General features: G+C 42.6%; 1 protein-coding gene across 1 annotated transcript in view; it reads right to left on the bottom strand.

Moving 5' to 3' along the window:
• CNTNAP1 (contactin associated protein 1) overlaps positions 1–24,192 on the bottom strand; it is a 385,880-nt gene that overhangs the window by 208,801 nt on the left and 152,887 nt on the right. The window contains exons 8-9 of the mRNA XM_040329819.1: positions 17,097–17,358; positions 13,533–13,682 (exon numbers count right to left, since the gene is read on the bottom strand). Coding sequence (XP_040185753.1) covers positions 13,533–13,682; positions 17,097–17,358 — 412 coding nt within the window. The remainder of the gene's footprint in view (positions 1–13,532; positions 13,683–17,096; positions 17,359–24,192) is intronic.

Genomic DNA, 24,192 nt, shown 5'->3' with positions numbered 1-24,192 from the left:
AGGGTCACCAGCGGTGATTGGACACTGGCACAACCAACTGAAGACAGTTTCCCCTCCATATAACCCCTCCCATCAGGGAAGTACCTCAGTTTTGTAGCAAGCAATAAGGTTCCCATAAGAAGCAGGGGACCTCTGTGTCCCGTGGTGTACTCCAAGAAAATAATTTTACAGGTAAGCAGTTATAAAAATCCTATTTCTTTCTCTATCGTACACCACGGGACACAGAGCTAGTCATTACATAATGGGACGTTCCAGAGCAATGCTCAATGAAGGGTGGGAGACACAGATCAAGCAGGCCACTACGGACAAGAAGCCCTACACTTCGCCCAAAGGCGGCATCCTCATGTCCTTTCACATCTATTTGATAGAATTTGGAAAATGTGTGGACTTAGCCAAGTTGCAGCTTTACAGATCTGAGTCATCGAAGCCTGGTATTGCACTGCCCATGAAACACTTATCTCCCTGGTGGAGTGCGCCTTAACAGAAAAAGGAGGAATCCTGTTCTTTAAACCATAAGCTTGAATAATTACTTGTTGAATCCACCTAGAGATGGTGGATTTTGATGCCGCTTGGCCCTTCTTGGGACCATCTGGCAAAATAAACAAAACATCCATTTTACGTAACTGAGCGGTTGCCTGCAGATACATCTTTACTGCTCTCACTACATCTAGAGAGTGCAATAACCTTTCCCCCGCTGTCCGGGGGTCAGGAAAAAAAAAAAGCAGAACAATGTCTTGATTTAAATGAAAAGCCGACAGCACTTTGGGTAAAAAGGCAGGATGGGGTCGTAGTACAATTTTGTCTTTGTGACAAATTAAAAAAGGCTCTTTACAAGAAAGAGCTGCTAGTTCAGATACTCTTTTAGCAGAAGAGATAGCAATCAAAAAGGCCAATTTCCTGCTTAAAAGAATTAAAGGAATCTGGTGAATAGGTTCAAAAGGTTGCTTTTGCAATACTGACAATACCAAATTCAAATCCCATGGGCACAAGGGAGACTTGACTGGTGGATTGATCCGCAGTACCCCCCTGAATGAAAGCCTGAACTAGGGAATGAGATGCCAGCGGTCTTTGAAAAAAAGACTGACAGAGCCGATATTTGACTCTTGATGGTACAAAGGGCTAATTTCATATCCACTCCTAACTGGCAAAAGGCGAGAACCCTACTTATTTCATACTTCTGAGGATTCCATTTCTTGGTTTCACACCAGGAAACATATGCCTTCCAGACTCTATAGTAGATAAGCCTGGAGGCTGGCTTTCTAGCATTAATGAGTGTAGAAAGAACTGGACCCGAGATCCCTTGTTTCTTCAAAATGTGGGTCTCAGTAGCCAGACCGTCAAATTTTGCTTTTGTAAGGAAGGATGAAACAATGGACCCTGCGACAGCAGGTCGTGACGAAGCGGAAGCTTCCACGGTCTTCCTACCGCCATCTTTATGATCTCGGTGTACCAGGGCCTTCTGGGTCAATTTGTGGCCACAAGGATTACTGGAATTCTTTTCTTCTTTATCCTGCAAAGTAGCCTTTGTAAAAGAGCGGTCGGAGGAAATGCATTGAGCAGTGAGAACTGATTCCAGGGAATTATTAGAGCATCTGATCCGTAGGCCAGAGGATCTCTCATCCTTGATACAAAGTTGTCCAACTTCCTGTTGAACCTAGAAACTAGGTCTACATCCAGGGTCCCCCATCTCTGGCATATTGCCTGAAAGACATTGGGGTGGAGGGACAACTCTCCTGGTGACAGCTGCTGGCGACCCAGATAGTCCTCTTGCCAGTTTTATATCCCTGGACTGAAGATTGCAGAGAGACAAGGAACATGATCTTCTGCCCATGCCAAAATCCGATTTACCTCCTTCTGAGCACCCTGACTGCAGGTGCCTTCTTGGTGATTGATGTAAGTTACTGCAGTAGCATTGTCGGATTGAATCTGAACAGGGTGGCCCTGTAACCTGTGTGTCCAGAATCTGAGGGCTAGGTATACTGCCCGAATCTCCAGTATGTTGATGGGCAGATTCTCTTCGGTTTTGACCCAGGTTCCCTGGGCTGAAGCTTCTTCTAACACTGCTCCCCAGCCCAATAGGCTGGCATCCGTAGACACCACCTTCAGGTGATTGGGAGAAAGGATCTTCCTTTCCGCAAGTTCTTGGTCTTTAACCACCAACTGAAGCTTTGGCGCACCTGTGAAAACAGGCGCGTGTGTAGATCCAGAGCTTGGATCTTCCTGTTCCATGTGGCTAAGATACGGCCTTGAAGTAGTTTTGAATTAAATTGGGCGTAAGGGACAGCATCGAAGGAGGCCACCATCTTCCCTAATAGCCTCATGCAAAGGCGAATAGATGGCCTTATCTTTGCCTTGACCTTGTGGATCAGGTCCTTTAGCGACTTGATCTTTGGCTCTGGCAGGAATACCCTGCTTTGAACTGTGTCTATGATCATGCCCAAATACTCTACCCTACTTTGGGCTTGTAGAGAGGATTTCTGTAGGTTTATGATCCATCCTAAATGCTCCAGGTAATTTACTGTAGTGAGCACGGCGTGATCTAATCCCGCCACTGACTGATCTATGATAAGCAGATTGTCTAAATAGGCAGTTGCCGTTATGCCTTGTGCTCTCAGATTTGCCAACAGAGGGGCTAGCACCTTTGTAAATACTCGGGGTGCGGTAGCCACACCAAAGGGCAGAGCCACAAACTGGAAGAGGCTTGAATAAAAACCTGAACCTTACTCTTTATGGGGTACTTCTGTGATCACCCCTTGAGACAGCAAGTGATCCAAAACTCTGAAAAAGGATCCTCTTTTTAGTGGATCTTTGGAGAGCCTTGAGCTTCGGAACTGAAAAGATGGGATCTCTCGAAATTCCAGTTTGTACCCTGGGGATACTGTGGATACTACCCATTTGTCCTGGATTTCTGTCTGCCATGCCGCTGAATACTGCCAAAGACGTCCCCCCACTCGGCCTATTATAGAATTATTAATAACGCACGTACATAATTAATAATCAGAGAAATATTAATATCGCACGTAAATAATTAAAATAAGCTATAAAAATCTTTTGTCTATATAAAAATTAAAGCAAAGAATAGCCCTGCGAAAAAGAGAAAAATATTACATTTATTGATACAGAGAAGAAACTTGTATTACTCCAATATTTACAAGTATAACATAACCGATAACACCTTTAAAACCAAGATGATATCCAAGGCACACAATTATACAAACAGTAAGACGGCTAAAATGGATACATCAGTAAGAAATGACAAGTCATAGGAAAGGAAAAGTTACAGAGATTAAGCTTAGGAAGGGAGAGATAGAGAGAGATAGAGAGAGAGAGAGAGAGAGAGAGAGAGAGAGAGAGAGAGAGATAGAGAGAGAGAGAGAGAGAGAGAGAGAGAGAGAGAGAGAGTGTGAGAGAGGTATAGAGATAGATAGAGAGAGAGAGAGGGAGAGAGGGGGAAATGGGGCAGAGAGGACACGTCACCATGCTGTTAGGTCCACATCTTCAGGGCAAGAGAGTGAAAATCTTTCTGCCTGACTGATTTATACCCCCCCCCCCTCGGTTTCCAGGCTTCAAAATCCTTAGGATGCCATTGGTGTAAAATTGCCTTACAACCAGTTTGGTTGAATCTCAAGCCTTAGAGCAATGTATCTAGTATGAAAAAAACTCTGTTTGGTGTGTCAAGCCAACCTTTGATGTGTAGTCACACCAGTTATGCAAAGGGCCACTGCTGCGAGCCTTTCAGCCTGTTCAGCCTGTTCAGCTTCCCTTCATAACAAACGGACAATTTGGCTACTGTAATTATCGGGGAGAAGTCATTTTCTAAAGGACAGCTGAGATCACAAACTTGAATCAGTCCAGTACAACATACATACATTGATTCAAAATAAGAGGGGGAATAGATGAGGGGCAAAAAGAAGAGGGGGGGGGGGGAAAGAAAGAAAAATTACAAGAAGAAAGAGGGAAAAGGGGAATTAGATAGATATTAAGAGAAAAAAAGGGGGGAAGAAAATAAAGAAATTGGAAAGAAACGTAAGGAAAGCACTCACATGGGCCACATCTGTAAAGTATTAAAGAAGGGAAACAATATCTAACGAGTGGACATTGATGGTCAGACTTTAAGGCCAAGGAAGTAGGTTAAAAAAGTTTAATTTGATAGCATATAAATACAAAAACAAATACAGAAATAATACAAAAAAATATTATTATTATTAGCCACTGTATATTCCTCAGAAGTCGCCAACGCACGTTTCGCCGTGGGGCTTCTTCAGGACGAAGACAAGGAATGCATGTTTAGCAGAAAAACAGATTTGTGTCTGTAATGATACAGTGTAAAGGGTTAATAACATATATATATAAAAGAAAGAAAAAAATTTAAAAGAATGAATATCTAAGTGTATAATTACATGACATATGGTCCTCAGCGGAAGTATCCATAGGGCATATGCGATGCACAATAAACGACAGCATACGTCGGAAGTGCAGTTTTGGCAGGAATTTTCACACACAGCACCAGGAATCTAATTTTCGCAAAAATATGTATATATATACTCAATATAGTCATGGTAGTCATTATCCACAATGCATGCACACTCATAGAAAAGAAGAGAAGACATATAGTAGAGGTTCAGATATAGCCAAAGTATGTTTAAATACAAAGACAGAGAGGAAAAATAAATAAGAATAAAAGTAAAAATAAATAAAACAAAACAAAACAAAAGACGACAGATATGTCTATGGTAATAAAAATGGCGTTTATGATGTGGCAACACAGAAAATCACCTTTGGTGAACCAATAAAGGTCAAGCAAATGGTCCGTGGATTGCAGGGCTAGAAACTCCCAGGCAGACTGCACAGCTCAAAAAGACTGTGGTTACAAAGAGGGAGAAAAGACAGTATATGGATGAGAATAAATATAGGAGTCCCCATGATTAGCAGCCCAAATTTAGTTAAATAATAACCAAAGTCAAGAACATGAGCCTTAATTCACCTAATTAAAATGGTCTCAGGCTTACTGGGACAGCAGATAGTAGTCAGCATGTACAACATGTGAATCCAAATGTTCAAGCCGGTAACGCCGCTAGTAGCCATACACTGCAGTCAAAACAGGAGGCCTATGAATAAGAGGAGATATAAGTGAGAGTGTAGCAAATAACACTCTCAGAAAGACACCAAGGGATATCAAGAGGCGCAAAAGCATAAGTACTTACCATAGAGCAGCGTTAGTAACGGATATCTGTGTCCCAGGGTGTACACGAGGCAACACAAAGCAGATGCGTCTGTGTCTCCCTTAAATAAGGCACATCCCTGCGTCAACGTGCGACGTGTGACGTCATTAGACGCGCGCCAACTCGTTCCGGCGGCGCATAAACAGGTCGCAATTTTCGATGTGACAACGGAACGAATATTATAGCACAGCCGTGAATCACGGCCAAGCACAGGCCCATAAAGAGGCGCGTGTACAAAGGATTAGGTCACTAAACAAAATAGACCATAAATAGTAAGAAAAGGGTTTTGGAAAGCGGGCTCACATGGCACAGCTAGGAAAAGGGGAAACATAGATTTAAATGTCAAAAGTAATAAATACTTAAACGATCTCAAGCTTGCCATCATGTGGACAAATAGGAACAGCACATCCTATATTGATAGGCAAATATTGCCCAATTCGACTCTAGAAAAAGTGATTGTATAGACACACAGTATAGATTAAAAGGAAAAAATTAGAAGAGTGTGTACATACATAGAGGGCAATGACTATATCCTAAACAAAATATACAGCCAGTGATTAATCAATTCCTGGTTGACCGTTATGGAGCCAAAACATAAAAAGAGAAATTGGTAAATTGTCGCAACCGTATCCATGAATAGAATCATACCCATAAGATGAAGCTAAATACATATGCCCCTGGTACAACCTTGGAGGACCAAGCAATCAAGCAATCGGCAGAGAGATATCCAAACGTCCAAAAATATTCATCAGTAGATTGTGTATGTGTGTGCAAAGATATATGATTGCACATTACTTCCTGGGTACGGTAGTCCCATTACCATTGTATTAAGAAATAGCACGTAACATATATTTTATTACTGTTTATAAGAAAACAACTAATATTGGACAAAAATAACTGGTAAACATATATTCTTCTTATTTGGGATTTACCCAAATATCATTTATATTGTGTTTATAAAGAGCGTCCATATACAAAAAATATATAGTCTAATGCATAAACCATCCCAGTTGGAAAAAGTGGGAGAGGTTAAGATGTTGTGGGTTAACAAGGATGATGATAACAGGCTTAAAATAACACACAATAAAATGACGGGTAAGTAACAGAGAACCTGTTTGGGGTTTATTAGACATATAGAAATGACTTGAAACTCATTGAGTCATTCAACCCTGGCCACACGTTTGCCTTGAGGCGATAGATCCATTGAGTTTCCCGCTGTAGGACTTTCTGATCGAAATTGCCCCCTCTGGGGTCCTCGGCTATGCAGTCCAGTACCGAAAATTGTATTCGGGGGGTTACATAGCCGTGTGTAAAAGCAACATGATATCCCATAGTTTTATTTAGTAGACCATTGGTAATATAATACATGTGATCTTTAACCCGTTTCCATAAGGGGCGGATAGTTTTGCCCACATAGAAGCATCCACAGGTACAGAAAATTATATATATAACCCCTTGTGTTTGACACGTGACATGTTTGTGTAATTTGTGTGTTTCCCCATTGGGAAGGTCAATGGTCTGACCCTCTCTAATTAGGTGACAAAAATTACAGTGCCCACATTTATAGAGGCCCGGTATTTCTGACAAACCTGATAGAGGCTTGCAGTAAGTACTTTTAACCAACCGATCTCTTACCGATGTGGATCGTCTAAATGTAATATTAGGGTTCTTTGCCACATATTTGGAGAGAGTGGCATCTGCCGTGATTAGATGCCAATGTCTTTGGATAAGTTGACGAATTTGGACATGCTGGTCCGAAAAGGTCGTGATGAATCGCATCACGACGTTGTCAGACTTTTTTTGGGATTACTCTTAAGCAGAGTACTGGCTCTGTTTCTTTCAGCAGCTCGATTAAATGCCCTCTTTAAGCAGGATCTGCTATATCCTCTCGTACTGAGTCTGGTGTAAAGCTTATCCGCTTCGCTTTTGAATTTCGCATTATCTGAGCAATTTCGACGTAGTCGAAGGTACTGGCTGTACGGTATGCTCTTTAGCAATGGTGCCGGGTGGGCACTAGCTGCATGTAGCAGAGTGTTGCCCGCAGTGGGTTTGCGGTATAAAGATGTTTGTATGCCATTGACCTCATCGACATAGATCAATATGTCCAGGAAGGCAATGGCCGAGTCACTATGATTCATAGTGAACTTTAAATTAAATTCATTGCAATTCAAGAAACTCATAAAAGCAAGCAGATCCTTTACTGTACCCGTCCAGAACATCAGCACATCGTCGATGTATCGAAACCAGCTTAGTATAAATGATAAAAAATAGGTGTTAGAGTCAGACGAAAAAAGTTTTCGCTCCCACCCCCCCAGGTACAGGTTCGCGTAGCCAGGGGCACATGAAGTGCCCATAGCGACTCCCTGTACCTGGAGGAGGTGGGACTCATCAAAGGAAAACACATTTTTCGTAAGGATATGGGAGAGAGATTTAAGCACAAAACCATTCAGTTTATCCATTTTTGGTCCCCTTTCGGCAAGGAAGTTGGAGATAATTTGGAGGCCTTTATCATGTGGTATTGATGAATACAGGGCCTCCACATCTATTGAGACCAAAAGGCAGCCATCAGGCACCGTTAATCCATCAATTGTTCTGAGTAAGTCGGGCGTGTCTTGAATGTAGGAGGGTAATGAGGTCACGTGTGGCCTAAGGTATTGGTCAATGAATACACTTGCTCTTTCAGTTTTAGAGCCGACTCCTGATATAATTGGGCGGCCTGGTGGATGTTGTAAATTTTTGTGCGTTTTGGGTAGCGCATAAAAAGTGGGGATTCTAGGGTGTGGGACCTGAATACCATCAAAGATGGCTTTGGTGATAGACCCGTCAAAAAGTGCCAATTGTAATAGGTCATCGAATTGCTGATTGAATTTGGTGATGATCTCTTTATTAATTGGTAAGTACCATGTGCGGTTTTTCAGAATGTCCCAGCACATGTTCCTATATTGTAAGTCGTTCATCACCACGATATTACTGCCCTTATCGGATGGTTTTATAATTATTTCTGAATTTTTACTCAGTGCATCCAGGGCTTGGGTGTGTATGGACGAAAATTTAGGGTTAATATGTTTGACAAGAGAGAGTGATTCTACCTCCTTTATTGTTTGAATAAGGAAGGCCCAAACATTCGAGTTAGTTTGGAGTGGTGGAAAATTTAAAGACTTCTTTTTTACTGCTTTTTCAAGTGTTTCTAGATCTTGTCTGTATACAGATAGTTGTACCCTTTCTCCTTTTGACTCATAAGATTCAGGCGTAGTGTCTTGTGTTGGACAGCTATTTCCGCTGAGGACCATATGTCATGTAATTATACACTTAGATATTCATTCTTTTAAATTTTTTTCTTTCTTTTATATATATATATGTTATTAACCCTTTACACTGTATGATTACAGACACAAATCTGTTTTTCTGCTAAACATGCATTCCTTGTCTTCGTCCTGAAGAAGCCCCACGGCGAAACGTGCGTTGGCGACTTCTGAGGAATATACAGTGGCTAATAATAATAATATTTTTTTGTATTTCTGTATTTGTTTTTGTATTTATATGCTATCAAATTAAACTTTTTTAACCTACTTCCTTGGCCTTAAAGTCTGACCATCAATGTCCACTCGTTAGATATTGTTTCCCTTCTTTAACATACATACATGTTTGTAATAAAATATGAAGTTCAAACTTTCCACCACAGCCAAGCGGGGGCGCTTCTTCACAAAAGAGGCTTTAGGGTTTTGCTTATTTGCTTTTGAACCCCATGGCTTCTTGTTCTTTGGAGACTGATTTTCTTTAGCCTTTATGGTTGGCTGAAAATGCAGTCGCAACTGGCTGGAGGCAGATCTTCTTGGAGCCGGGGAAAGAGAACGTTTAAAACAAGGCCGCTTGTTTTTCTTCTTCTCTGGTAACAGAGTGGTCTTACCACTCGATATCTTTTGGATATATTTTTCCAAATCCTCCCCAAAGAGGCGTTCGCCGTGGAAGGGGAAACTGGCCAAAAGTTTTTTGCATGGGGCCTCTGCTGACCAATGCTTTAGCCAAAGAATTCTGCGCATATGCACCAGCTGGAGTGTGAGGCGAGATGCTTGCTGAATCGAATTTCTCATGGCATCCACTGTAAAACATAAGGCTTTAGGCAAATTCTCCCAACATTTTACTTGTTCTGGAGGCAGATGCTTCAGCCCCTGTTTTACCTGATCCTTGAGGACCTGACACATACCCACTGCTGCTACAGCAGGTTGGGCTACTGAACCATCCAAAAGGAAGGAAGATTTTAGTAAAGATTCCAATTTCTTTTCCGAAGGATCTTTAAACACCTGTACGTTATCCACCGGACAAGTCAGGTTTTTATTTATACAAGAAATAGCTGCATCTACAGAAGGCAGACTCCACTTCTTGGAAAACTTTTCCTCCATAGGATAAAGAATGTCAAACTTCTTAGGAGGTGAGAAACGCTTATCTGGATGTAGCTAGTCTGCGTAAATTATCTTTTCTAGTAGAGGATGAATCGGAGAAGAGCATGCACCCTGCAGGGATTTTAGTGAACCCAGGGAGGAGACAGGTGATTCAATTAACTCCGAAGAGGGTAACTTGAACGCAGAACGCACTGTTTCAGCATAACATTGCACCTGGGACTTTAGCATCTGGGAAGCAGAGAAAGGTTCTTCTGATATCCCTGATTCATCCAAATCCTCATCCCTATCCTCTGCAGGTGTTACCTCATCCTCATCCACCTCATCCTCAGGTCTTTCTGAAAGGAGATCTAGAACAACAGATGGAGAGCTGCTTCGCTTCTTGTCCTTTTGCGAGGACTTGGCGATTAGCATAGCGATTCTCCCTTCTAAGTTGTCCAGAGCTGCGGCCAAAGTGTCCTCAGTGACATATGCAGGCTTAGGTACCACAGGGGAAGTTGCTACTCCTGATAGTGGCAATGGCTCATCCTGTACAGGTGCGTCAGAAATTACAGGAGAGGCAGGTACCGAGCAGGCACGGCTAGAGCCCCCTGTCTCAGACGGCGGTGCTTTCTTGTCTCTCTTAGTCCCTGAACTCTTCCTAAGGGAAGACATATTACTAAGCAAAAGCAGAGGTACCACAACGCATATACTACTGTGCTCAGTTTAACAATCTACATAAAGTATGCAACGTAAACACACAGTTTTATGCATAGAGTAGGTGTCTCTCTTGAGAGTGCCCCACCAACCACCTAGAGCTTACGTGCCCCTGTAATGCTGCTGTGTCCCAAGGAGAGAGCTGCTGCCTTTGAGTTCTTTTCTGGCTCCTGTATTTGAGCGCCATCTTTAAAATTAACATGCTCGCACATGCCCGCTGCTAATAAAGCGCTGTCCTGGGACAAGGGAAGCCTCCTCCTGCCTGACCTCATACTAGCTGCATGTCCCCATGGCTGTGAAGATCTTACCCGGCATCTGTGGAGAGAAGCTGCGGGCATCTCATGGCAAAGCTCTGCAGCGGAGGAAGTGTGCTTGTCCGTGGGATCTGACACTGTTTGGAGCATGGTGAGTACAACTTAGCTCTTTACTCCCTCTAGTGGCGGAAAAAGAGAAGACACCTTACTCAATATTAGGAAAGGTCCTTAAGATTATGCTTATGACTCCTTTCCTCTTACCTTTATCCCCGCCGCAGGTTTTTCTGCTGAAAATCAGACAGAACCATCATGGGGGGGTTTTGTGTGCCAACCTTCAGGGATATGGGTTCCTACTTAAAGGAGACCTCTCCCCTGGGCCTTGTAAAAGACTCTTAGCAGGACTTTTAGCATAAGTAGCGAAAGTGCTGGACCCTAGAGCCCAGTCCTCCGAAGAGAGACATTACAGGCGATGCCTTCCAGTTTTAGCGTAAATCTTTGGCGTCTTGGATGGATCTGAAACCATAGCTCTTTTTACCCCCAGAGGGTCTCTTTGGCAGAGCTTTCCTTTAGCACATCCTACTCGCATCCAACACCTTAGGCCTTGTACACACGACCGAACATGTCTGCTGAAACTGGTCCGCGGACCAGTTTCAGCAGACATGTTCGGTCGTGTGTACGGCCGACCGGACAGGTTTCCAGCGGACATTTGTCCAGCCGACCGTTTTCCGGCGGACAAATGTTTCTTAGCATGCTAAGAAATATGTCCACTGGAAGCCTGTCCGTCGGACATGTTCGTTTGTCTGTACAGACTCACCGTACATGTCCGATCGGCCGCCATCCCTCGCAGGCGTGGAAGTGATTCGACGCATGCGTGGAAGCTTTGAACTTCCAGGGCCGCCCACGTCTCCGCAGCGACGGCGCGGCCACGTCCCCGCATATTGTTTACGCACGGATTTCTGTATGATGGTGTGTACAACCATCATACAGAAATCTCCGACCGGACATGTCCGCTGAAAACGGTCTGGCGGACCGTTTTCAGCGGACTGTCCGGTCGTCTGTACGAGGCCATAGACCCTGGCGAAAAAACTGAGGTACTTCCCTGATGGGAGGAGTTATATGGAGGGGAACTTTGGAACAATGTAGCGCTAATACCTGTGTAAAGATATGGAAAGAACCACATCTAAAGATAACAAACCAAAGCTACATATATTAATACATGACTAAATCTTAAAGTGTCACCACGTGACCTTGCTAAACATATTAGTGTGCCAACATATAGTAAAGACTTGCAAATAATAACAATGAACTGAGAAAGTACATAAAGTGACTGGAATCCAAACAAATGGAAATAAGGGTGACTTCACCACAGGAAAGTGCATGAAGTGACTAGAGTCCAAATAAATGTGGATAAAGATGGCTTCACCATAAGGAGATCTGGAAGATGGAACAACAGCTTGACAGAAGTGCCACCACCAATGGTAGAAAAGGGGGCTTACCAAATATAAATGACCAGGGAAGGCATACACCGCCCAAGTCACCAAAGGCCTGCATCGACCACCCTGATCCAAACAGCTGGTCCCGGATCCAAACGGCCAATCGACCCGATGATCCCAAATCACAGTGTTAATGATAACTTCATAGAGGCTCGGTAACCACATGCCATGCAAGAAATATTGAAAAGAACTCACATAGCGTGATACCGATACTAACCCATCCACAACATTGCTTTTGGTACCATATCTGACAAGCCTATGATGAGCGTTTAACTAATGTAATTTTTATCCTACTTTTATTAAACAACACTGTTCATCAGGCATCAGAAGTACAGTCTTGGGAAAACAACGACCCTATCATTTCTATGCAAAACCAACAGAAATTATTTTCTTCAGCAAAGGGGCAAAACAACAAGCTTGTTTTCAGCACTAGATAAGAGCTAAGGCATTCTCCAAACTCCATATATCTTCCCTTTTTTTTTGTTTTTCAATCAATGGCGTGCCAGATCATTCCCCACTCTGCAAAACATGTTAAAAAAGGGGTGGGATTCTGGTTATGTCAGTGCCCTTACAAGGACACATACCCACATTTAGCCAATTACATTAGTTTTACATTTGCTGCAGGGCAGGGAATGACCCGGTCCACAGCTGATTAAAGAAAAAAGGGCACAACTCTAAAGCTTTGTTCACATATGAGCCGCATGCTGCTCACAGCAGGGGTCCGGTGCGTGCTTGTTTACTGTTTCAGGTCCGATTTCAGCCCGAATTTTGGCCTGAATTCAAGTCCAGGGACAATCTTCAGTCCAGGGGTAGAAAACTGGCAAGCGGACACATATGGCACGTTGAACTGTGGCACTGAGATTTTTTCTAAACAATGAATGTTTATTGACACGTTAATACAGCTTTTATTTATTTTTTGATTGTGGTTAAGGGGTCGGGATTAAGTTTAAGTGCTAGGTTCAGGTTAACTCTAAAGTTCATCTAAACCTAAAAACAAAAATATAAAATATTTCAGCTTACCAATCTTTAGATGTTGTGACTGCATTACTTTTAATTTTTTAGGCTATGCACATTTTTAGCAGGTTAGAAAATACCAGTTGATCTTGACAGAAATACAGTATAGTAGTCACTTCATATGAACTGAAAACAATAGCACACACATCCTTATCATTCTTGTGTAAACTACTATTCCAACCAGTTCACCATATAGTTGAGCTGAATAAAGGTAGACATCCAGCCTGCGTGATAACCATTTCTTCCCCATAGATAAAATGGAGAAATTATTGCAGACATGAACAGATAGGGAGTCTTTAACAGGAAAAAGCCAGAAAAAAGAAAATTAATGCAAACACCACATCTAAGGACTGGCAAGATGCATTATATTACATTTCTTTTTTCGGCTTTAGATACACTATAATAAGCCTGGTTCGACTTGTGACAGAGACTAAACTTATATTGTGACCTTTCTACCTCCAAAGTAGTATGACTCTCCTGTCCGAAGCTGGAACTGATAATTAATTTTGAATTGTGCTCCTTCATCTTCATCAATCACCACCACAGCAGAATTTTCTCTGGCTATCAGGGAGACAGAGTGCCAGAAGCCATCATTCAGCCGATATCCTGTGGAAAGAGAACGGAAGGTTATCCAACACTTCCAATCTTAATTGAACTGTATAACCGCTTCCCTACGGTAAACTGCATCCACCAACAGCCTGTGTCATAAGCCAAATCCCTAATAAGTTGGGTACTTTGACACATTGACAAAGCTTTAAAGAGTAATGGACTTCTTAGAAACAAAGCATGCAGAACAATGTTGCGGTCTGCGGAGCCCCCTAAAAGCAGGCCTTATGAGAGGAGAAGCCAAAAATTGGCTTCCCCTCCACTCATCCCTTTGGTTGTATTACTTGATTTGGGTTAACTGTGGACCTTTTACTATATACAGTAATGCTATCATCTATCTACAATGGCAGCTAGGTTCTTTGGCAACCTAGCTTAAATCAATAAAATGGTGTAATCATTATTATCAATTATTATTTCTATAACACATTTGTTTTTACTTAAATATACATTATAATCAACTAATGGATCAGTGCCTAAAATAAATAAATAAATATTGTAATAAATTCTACAAACAAAATTATATTATATATATAAAATAATAAATCGGATATTTTAACCACCCTCCTCAACAATAAATTACGCCAGCTCAATGCTTAGTCGACATGAACGTAACCTACGCCCATCCCCATTCACGTACGACTTACGCAAACGATGTAAAATACGATGCGTTTCCGACGTCCATACCTAACATGACTTACCCCTGCATTATGAGGGGTAAAGTTACACCGGTCAAACGCCTTACGGAAACAGCGTATTTTAATACGCCGGGCGCAAGTACGTTCGTGAATCGGCGTATCTAGCTAATTTACATATTCGACGCAGAAATATACGGAAGCGCCCCTAGCGGCCAGCGTAAATATGCACCTAAGATACGACGGCGCAAGAGACTTACGTCAGTCGTATCTTAGACAAATTCTGGCGTATCTGATTCTTTGAATCAGGCGCCGAGATACAATGCCTCAGATTCGGACTTACGACGGCGTATCTGGAGATATGCCGTCGTAAATCCTTTGTGAATCCGGGCCTATGTATTTTTTTTAGTGAAATTTACTTTTTTTCCTGCAACCGATAACTTATGCAAATGAGTCACGTTGCATGTGGTAATCTTTAGTGAATTGACCCAGTGGCGCCCTGTCCATAAGGGGCCCCCCTAATCCATGTGCCCGGCCCTTAATCTACATGCAAGGCGCATGGATTCCAATGAGTGTTTAAAAAAAAAAAAAGCCTGAGGCTCTAATTGGCTTTAAAAAAGGGTGAGCACAGGGCGCAGAGCACTGCACCCTGAGCCCACCCAGTTGTGTGATAATAAAAAAATTGATATTCGCTATTGTCTTCCTGATTCTCATCCCAGCCAATCAGGAAGCGGGTCCTAAAACTTCGAACTCTCTGGCCACACTTCTCGTTTAGCTGGGAGGAGAAGCAACTGCCCGCCTCTTCCTCACCCTGCCTCCTAAGGTAATGTCCATCACTCGTGGTGATCAAATACCACCAAAAGAAAGCTCTATTTGTTGGAAAAAAAGGACATAAATTTTGTTTGGGTACAACGTTGCACGAACACGAAATTGTCAGTTGAAGCGACGCAGTGCCGTATCGCAAAGTGGCCTAATCATTAAGGGGGTAAATCCTTTTCGGGCTTAAGTGGTTAAAAGAGGCACATCTAAGTATGTAGGCATCTGGGGTAAAGCTGTCCATTCTCCTCACTGCCGGCTCTCACTAATGTCAGTCTGCAATCGTGGCAGAGAAAACTATCCTGCAGTAGAGCAATCTGAAATCAAGGCTTGAAGCGCTTGAGGAGCGCAGCGTGGAAGGGTTGACGTCAATGGCAGTGCGGAGGATGGTCTAAGATGGACAGCTTTACACTGGATGCCTGCATACTTAGATGTGCCTGTTCTAATCATTAACTATTTGAGTTGCTAAATGTTGTACCTTCATTAAATGTAACCATATTGCTACACTTAGGCCGTGTACACACGGGCAAACATGTACGATGAAACCGGTCCGCCGGACCGCTTTCACCGTACATGTCTGCCCAGGGATTTCTGTACGATGGCTGTACTAACCATCGTACAGAAATCCACGCGTAAACAATACGCGGGGCGTGTCCGCGGTGTCGCCGCGACGATGACGCGGTGTCGCCGCGAAAATGACGCGGCAACGTGGGCGGGCCTGCCAGTTAAATGCTTCCACACATGCGTCAAAGTCATTCGACGCATGCGAAGGATGGCGGGCGCTCGGACATGTATGGTAGGTCTGTACAGAGGACCGAACATGTCCGAGCGGGCAGGATTCCAGCGGACTGTTTTAAAACAAGTCCAGGAATATTTGTCCGCTGGGAAAAGGCCCGGCGGGCAAATGTTTGCTGGAATCCTGCACGCTCGGGCCTACACACGGCCGAACATGTCTGCTGAAACTGGCCCGCAGACCAGTTTCAGCAGACATGTTTGGTCGTGTGTACGGGGCCTTAGAGGCACCTCTCTTCTCTTTTATACTCAGTTGCATACTCTTATATCAAGACATTATTTGTTTATCAAGTCAAAATGTATAAAAAAAAAATAGCATGCCTTGAATAACACTCTCACACCAAGTTACTCTCAATCCAAGGTTTTACTGTATATATACTGTGTGTGTATTTATATATATATATATATATATATATATATATATATATATATATATATATATATACACACACACACACACACGCACACACACATATCGTCACACAGAGCATTACAGTGCTTAGTTGGAGAGATATCTACAACTCCTCTCACAGAGCCCAACTCTACACAATAACTATTTTGAGTACTGGAAAGTTGTGCCAAAGACTTTTTTAACTACCGTTTGCAAGTAATGATGCCTAATCAGGTGCTGCACAGTAGGCATACACTATAATAATAGTGTATTATTGTACAATCTCCTGTACTTCATTATTCACAACTTAGTAACATTTTTGCTAAATCCACAGTTTTAGTTTATTATTGGAATTATAGAGGAATTTTAATTTGTGGGAGCAGTCTATATAGTCTAATGAGCATTAAAACAGCGTCATGTGAATACAAATATGGTGAAACTTGCCGGTTAGGATGGCCCTGGAGTCTTCTTAACTTTGCGTTAAAGAGTTAATGATCAAGCTTGTCTCTTGTATTGTGGCTATCTCTAGATGCCAAGCACAAAAATATTACACATACAATATCTGGAGGTGGTATGTTCAGTTTTTCTATGCCCAGCCCTTACTACCAGTAGTGCTAAATTCCTATCAAGTACACTTTATTGCTAAAACAGCGGCACGTGATTTAAACATGAAGTAAGCTAACAGTAGCTTATAATGAAACCTAGACATGAGAATCCAACTAACTTATTCTTCAGAAACCAGCAAACAGTCTGCCATGCATAGTGCAATGATCCCCCACTCACCAGCTGCAAACACCAGCTTCTTCTTGTGTGGTTGGGAGATGGTCACGTTGATTTGACCCTCGCTCAATGCCATTTCCAGTGATCCCATAGAACCAGCAAAATTGGTGAAGAGTAAAAGGCCAATGGTGTCCCAAGTCCGGAATTTAAAGCTTACCATCATCTTAATGTTAGCTGGAACACCTGGCACCATTAGATAGTTATTAATGCCAGAAAATGTGACAGGAACATAGGGCATTTCCACACAGGAGGTACGCACACGACCCTGTGATTTGACAAAATTTTATTTTAGTGTATTGGTAAACATAATTCATACATATAATCTTTTGATGACATATAGTTACCACAGTGCTGTTGATAACATAAAGCCTCATAGTTTATTCCTCATAGAATCGTAAAATGTTGTAAACTGCAATGTAAAAGCCCAATTTTATCAATTTTTATCCGTTTCTTTTTGCAACTACAAGTTCATGTTTGGTTTCAAAGTTTCACTTCTGTAATAGCCCAATCATATCATCTGTGGTAGGAGTTATAACCTCTACACTACCACAATGCACAGGACCACACCAAGCATGGTGCAATGAGTAGTTGAGCAATTGTTTATGAATAGCACCTCATTGCTCCTGTGCAAGGAACAATGTCTATTGGGGGCCCATTCAAAATGAATGAGCAGTGGTAGCACACTGCACCTAAATGTTTAGTAAAGCATGTTGCATCTCATGGGTTACCACAACACACGCTGGTGTGAATAAGCCCAAAAATGATCTAATTTTTTGGCAACACAGTGCCGAGCTATTGCCCTCAGCTATCCCTCGCATGATCTGAACCTGGCCCCTCTTCCCCCAGTTGTATTTTTAACACCTGACTTTAAAACAAGATTGATATAACACAAAGTCATATTCTCATTAGGACAATAGGGCAAATCCATCTGGATGACAACATTGTTCAATAGTGGATGAAAATCATGCTGATTGCAACAAGTCAACCTGGAACTCTGCGAAAAATGTGTATGCGTAAAGAGGGAAGAGGGGACACATCTTCTAAGCAGATTCCTCAAAGGTTCTCTTGAACTACCAAACACTTGAAACTGCGAGTCCTGAGAGAACAAAACATTGATGAATGCATCACAATTAAAGCATATCAAAGTCACAGCTTTTCTTTCTTAATTGTTTTCTGTCTTTCTGTGAGGGAGATTAGATCGTTTTTTTCCTGGTGACCATTTTTATCTTAAAGAGAACGGCACGCTGTTGCTAAAAATACCGGGTTTATGACAGCTAGCTGCTACAATAACAACGGTATTTAGCAACAAAGTACCGATGTACAGTTACGACGATTTGCGTGAAGTGGTTAAACAAGTTGTTGACAGGGTCTATGGCCGTAGGGCTTATTGGAATTTGGAAGTCACCTTTAACAGTAACAGGACAATGAGATACTGACCTCCACTCCCCCAATGTGGATGAGTACAGGATACAATAATTAATTATAAATGAAAAAAAAAGGGTCTTATGACCTATGATGCTTGACACCCAGCGACCCACAGAAAGAAAACCCCCAATGAATCTGTCCCTTGAAATCTCTGGGTCTAGGTTGCTAAAGTAAACCGAAGCTTGCTAGGCCCCCCTCTCCTTGTCAGCAAGTCTGCATGCTCAGATAAGGGCTTGGTATAATATCTAGGGTGAACCCTCACACTGTCTTTGCATAGTGTTCCCCCCTTTTTCACACTATACCTTTGTTTACATTCGGCTACCTAGCTGTGTCAGGGCCTGAACCTGAAACTGAACCTCTGCTGTGTCTGGCATTTCCCTGCCTGACTGCTTAGACATTGCCTTATGTCTTGATTCTTGTGAACTTTGAACTCTTTGCTCCTCCTATAAGCTTCCTATTTTAGCCATGCCTTTCCCCTTACTGTTTGCTAGATTACTGTGCTCTCTCCAGCCAATATCTTGCCCTTATCACTCCTGCTGTCATTTGCATCTTCGCTACAATTTGCTACCGACTAGTTTGTTCCCTGACTGTCCTTCTGCTTGATCCCTACATGCTATATCTGCTACAGGACCCTGGTTTGCTCACACCCTGGTGGGGCAATCCTGAGGACCGTGACCTTGTACTAACACGCAGAAAAACCCACCTCCACCATCAGAAGCTCTGGTGAACACTAGTTAGCACTTATTCCCCCCCACAATCCACCAGGATGACCTGCTTTTTCACTTATCCAGATGGTCGGTGGGAGACTCTCTACTGCTATAGCTACTGGTCCCTGAACCTGACCTCTGACTGTGACAGACTGGGATGAGTCACTGGTCGATAGGATGCTGGTGGATTAACAACCAGAAGCCCTGAGAAGGAAGCTGTCATATTTAACAGTGGTAAAAATACCATAATTTCACTTCACCCTGGCGTTAGAGGTTTGCTCAGTTGTATGCCAATTCATTCAGCTGCTCACACAGGAATCTCTATAGACTGTACACAGTGCTTATTTCCTCTGTTAAAATGTTTTTAGCCTATAGTGTTAGGCTATTTTCTCTATTTGTGAATGTTTTTTAACTTCTTTTAATTAAAGGTCCTTATGGCTATTTTTCTTATAGAATCAAATGATAGGGAATGTTACATTCTCATAGGGAAAAGCAAATCAAATACACACTGACGTTACACACACATATTACAAACATTCAGCGTATTATTCCTTGCGTTTGCACAAATGATGATAACTCTTAATGTACAGGTATACAATCTGACTTTTACAGACATGATTGGTGACTATAACAAGCTATGTCATTATTTTTCTATAACATATAAAAAAAATGATTCCTTTCTGCTTCACAAAGGACAGTGTAAATTAATGGGATTGTTGGGATTGATTTATCCCAGTGTTCATTGCATTAGTAGAGTGGCTTCTGAATTAATAAGCAGCTTCAGGCAGTTGCAAACTAATTATCAAGTTATATGTTCCACTCATGGGGATAATGTGGTCTTATCCTAAATTAATGTTATCTGTGGAAGAGACAATTCAGGCTTAACACTTAGTACACAGTGTGAAATTATACAGTGACATAATACTGTGCTAATTTTTCTGTTCTAAAACTCACAGAAAATGACACTGAGAGAATATTTAGCACCTTAGGTTTTGTTTTTTAAACAGTTTTCATAACTTTATAATATGCACCCTATATGTCTTATATTGCCACAAGAACACCAGTCAAGTGTTTACATTGAAAAGTTGAGAAAGTTTGAATGTGAATGATGTGGAACAATGTAACGTTATTTCAGAAGACAAACTGGATATATCGCAAAATGTTGGAGCTATATAAATCCTGTATAATAATCATACATTTAGGCCTTGTTCACATGGGCATACTTAAAGCGGCATCAGCGGCGCATTGCGGGGGGAAAATCTCCTAAACCGTACAGGTTTAGGAGATATTCTTTATACCTACAGGTAAGCCTAAGGCCCCATACACACGATAGAATCCATCCACTGAAAAATCCCAGCGAATGGGTTTCAGCGGATAGATCCTATGGTGTGTACACTCCAGCGGATCTGTTTCCGCGGATATTTCTCCCCTGGGATGGATTCCAGCAGATCGAATATTCGCTGACATGCTAAACAAATCTATCTGCTGAAATCCATCCCAACGGATGGATCCGCTGGTCTGTATAGACTCACCGGATCCATCCGTCCGAAGGGATCCCCCGCATGCGTCGTAATGATTCGACGCATGCGTGGAATTCCTTATATGACAGCGTCGCGCACGTCGCCGCGTCATAATCGCGGCGACGGCGCGACACGTCATCGCCAGAGGATTTCGGCGCGGATTTCAATGCGATGGTGAGTACACTCCATCGCAGAGAAATCCGCTGAAATCCTCGAGAGGATTTATCCGCGGAAACGGTCCGCTGGACCGTATTCGCGGATAAATCCTCTTGTGTGTATGGGGCCTTATTATAGGCTTACCTGTAGGCAAAAGTCAAAAAAGTGGGTTTACAACCACTTTAAGCGTAGGACAATACACAATTGGTATGAACATACAGTGTAAATTGCTCAGTGTTCCCAACAGTGGTATAAATGTCCATGAGCCCATATACAATAAGTCCCATATAAGGAAAAGGATGGATGTGAGGGTCCAAGAATCTTCTGCAGCTCCTGGAGAAAGATCTGGGATGGATCTCCTCAAGGCGTATGCATAGAAGCACAAGAAAAGGGCACTGGAGTTAGTAGAATCAAAAATACAACATTTTATTACACAAAGCACACTTATAGGTTAAAAACTCTGGGCCAGATTCACAAAAGAGATACGACGGCGTATCTCCTGATACGCCGTCGTATCTCTGTTTTAGGGCCGTTCTAACTATGTGACATAGCATAGTTAGGCATAGCTAGCCCTAAGATCCGACAGGTGTAATTGAATTACACCGTCGGATCCTAGGATGCAATACTTCGGCCGCCGCTGGGGGGAGTTCGCGTAGTAAACCAGCGTCGGGTATGCAAATTAGCAGTTACGGCGATCCACAAAGGTTTTTCCCGTCGTTACGTCGACGCAAGTCTTAGTTTCCCGTCGCAAAGTTAGGGGTACTTTAACATGGTGTAAAATTACTCCACCATGTTAAAGTATGCCCGTCTTTCCCGCGTCGCTTTTGAATTTTTTTGTTTTCCCGGCGTAAGTACGTTACGCACGTCGCGATTCTCAACACGTCGGCGCGTCGTAATTTCGAGCAAAGCACGTCGGGAAATTTGCGAACGGAGCATGCGCAGTACGTCGGGCGCGGGAGCGCGCCTAATTTAAATGGTACCCGCCCCATTTGAATTGGGCCGCCTTGCGCCGGACGTGTTTACGATACACCGCCGCAAGTTTACAGGTAAGTGCTTTGTGGATCGGGCACTTAGACTGAAAACTTGCGGCGGTGTAACATAAACGGGTTACGTTACGCTGCGCCGCAGGTACGAGAATCTGGCCCTCTGAGTCCAGCCTGCGATGTAAGCCAAAGATGAAGCATTGGGCAGAATGTGTATCAGCAGGCCGATCAAACAGCAGCATGTAACAAGCACCAAAAAAACGCCAGAAGGATAGACAAGCCAGTAACATCTACAGTCACAAACAGGGCAGCAGACTGTCATGAGGAAAGCGGACGTTGGGTGGTGGGCGGGCCGCAACACTAAATACATACTAACAGGAAACCACTGGCAAAAAAAGTGAGTACACCCCTAAGTGAAAATGTCCAAATTGGGCCCAAAGTGTCAATATTTTGTGTGGCCACCATTTTTTTCCAGCACTGCCTTAACCCTCTTGGGCATGGAGCTCATCAGAGCTTCACAGGCTACCACTGGAGTCCTCTTCCACTTCTCCATGACGACATCATGGAGATGGTGGATGTTAGAGACCTTGTGCTGCTCCACCTTCTGTTTGAGGATTCCCCACAGATGCTCAATAGGGTTCAGGTCTGGAGACAGGCTTAGCCAGTCAATCACCTTTACATTCAGCTTCTTTAGCAAGGCAGTGGTCATCTTGGAGGTGTGTTTGGGGTTGTTATGTTTCCAAAGGGAGGGGATCATGCTCTGCTTCAGTATGTCACAGTACATGTTGGCATTCATGGTTCCTTCAATGAACTGTAGCTCCCCATTGCCCCAGCCATGACACTCCCACCACCATACTTGACTGTAGGCAAGACACACTTGTCTTTGTACTCCTCACCTGGTTGCCGCCACACACGCTTGACACCATCTAAACCAAATAAGTTTATCTTGGTCTCATCAAACCACAGGACAATCCAGTAATCCATGTCCTTAGTCTGTTTGTCTTCAGCAAACTTTTTGTGGGCTTTCTTGTGCATCATCTTTAGAAGAGGCTTTCTTCTGGGACGACAGCCATGCAGACCAATTTGATGCAGTGTGCAGCATATGTTCTAAGCACGGACAGGCTGACCCCCCCACCCCTTCAACCTCTGCAGCAATGCTGGCAGCACTCATACGTCTATTTCCCAAAGACAACCTCTGGATATGAGGCTGAACACGTGCACTCAACTACTTTGGTCGACCATGGCGAGGCCTGCTCTGAGTGGAACCTGTCCTATTAAACCGCTGTATGGTCTTGGCCACCGTGCTGCAGCTCAGTATCAGGGTCTTGATAATCTTCTTATAGTGTAGGCCATTTTTATGTAGCGCTACAATTCTTTTTCAGAGCCTTAGAGAGTTCTTTGCCATGAGTTGCCATGTGAGAGCGATAACACTAAATTTAACACACCTCTGAGACCTTGTAACACTAACAAGTCACATGACAGGGAGGGAAAATGGCTAATTGGGTCCAATTTGGACATTTTCACTTAGGGGTGTACTCACTTTGGTTGCCAGCAGTTTGGAAATTCATGGCTGCGTGTTGCATTATTTTGAGGGAACAGCAAATTTACACTGTTATACAAACTCACTACTTTACATTGAAGCAAAGTGTCATTTCTTCAGTGTTGTCACATGAAAAGATATAATAAAATATTTAGAAAAATGTGAGGGGTGTACTCACTTTTGTGCGATACTGTGTGTATAAAATTATATATATATATATATATATATATATATATATATATATATATATATAAATACACACACACATATTGATATAAACTAATTTATTATAATAATTTCATAAGAGAAAAAGAAAAGGTATGCTACAAAAAAAGTGTATGGGTAGTAATGTGCTAAAAACCTCAATAGCATAAAATTATCCTTTCCATTTGCTTATGTTTGTGTTGGAATTATGTAATGAACTAGCCGTTTGCTTAGCCATGTGACATACAGAGAGGGCAGATTGGCATTCCTGATAGACCTGCTGGATGAGGTCAGGATTAAAACCCTTGTCCAAAAACCTATCTTTCAAGATCTGTCCTTGTAAAATATAATCCTCATCTAGGGTGCAATTCTTTCTGAGTCTACAGAACTGTCCCTTAGGATGTTATTATTCCACTTGGGATGGTGACAGCTACCGTAATGCAAATACAAAAATTTACAGAAGAGAGCTCGAAGTGGGTTTTGGAAATAATCTTACGATCCATGTGGCCCAGAGGTCTGGGAAAACCAATGAAGTGCATAAATAAAAGACACAGGCTTTTACAA

The sequence above is a fragment of the Rana temporaria genome, chromosome 12 (assembly GCF_905171775.1).
Source record: "Rana temporaria chromosome 12, aRanTem1.1, whole genome shotgun sequence".
In the NCBI taxonomy this organism is placed as follows: Eukaryota; Metazoa; Chordata; class Amphibia; order Anura; family Ranidae; genus Rana; species Rana temporaria.
This window is presented reverse-complemented; position numbering and strand designations above follow the sequence as displayed.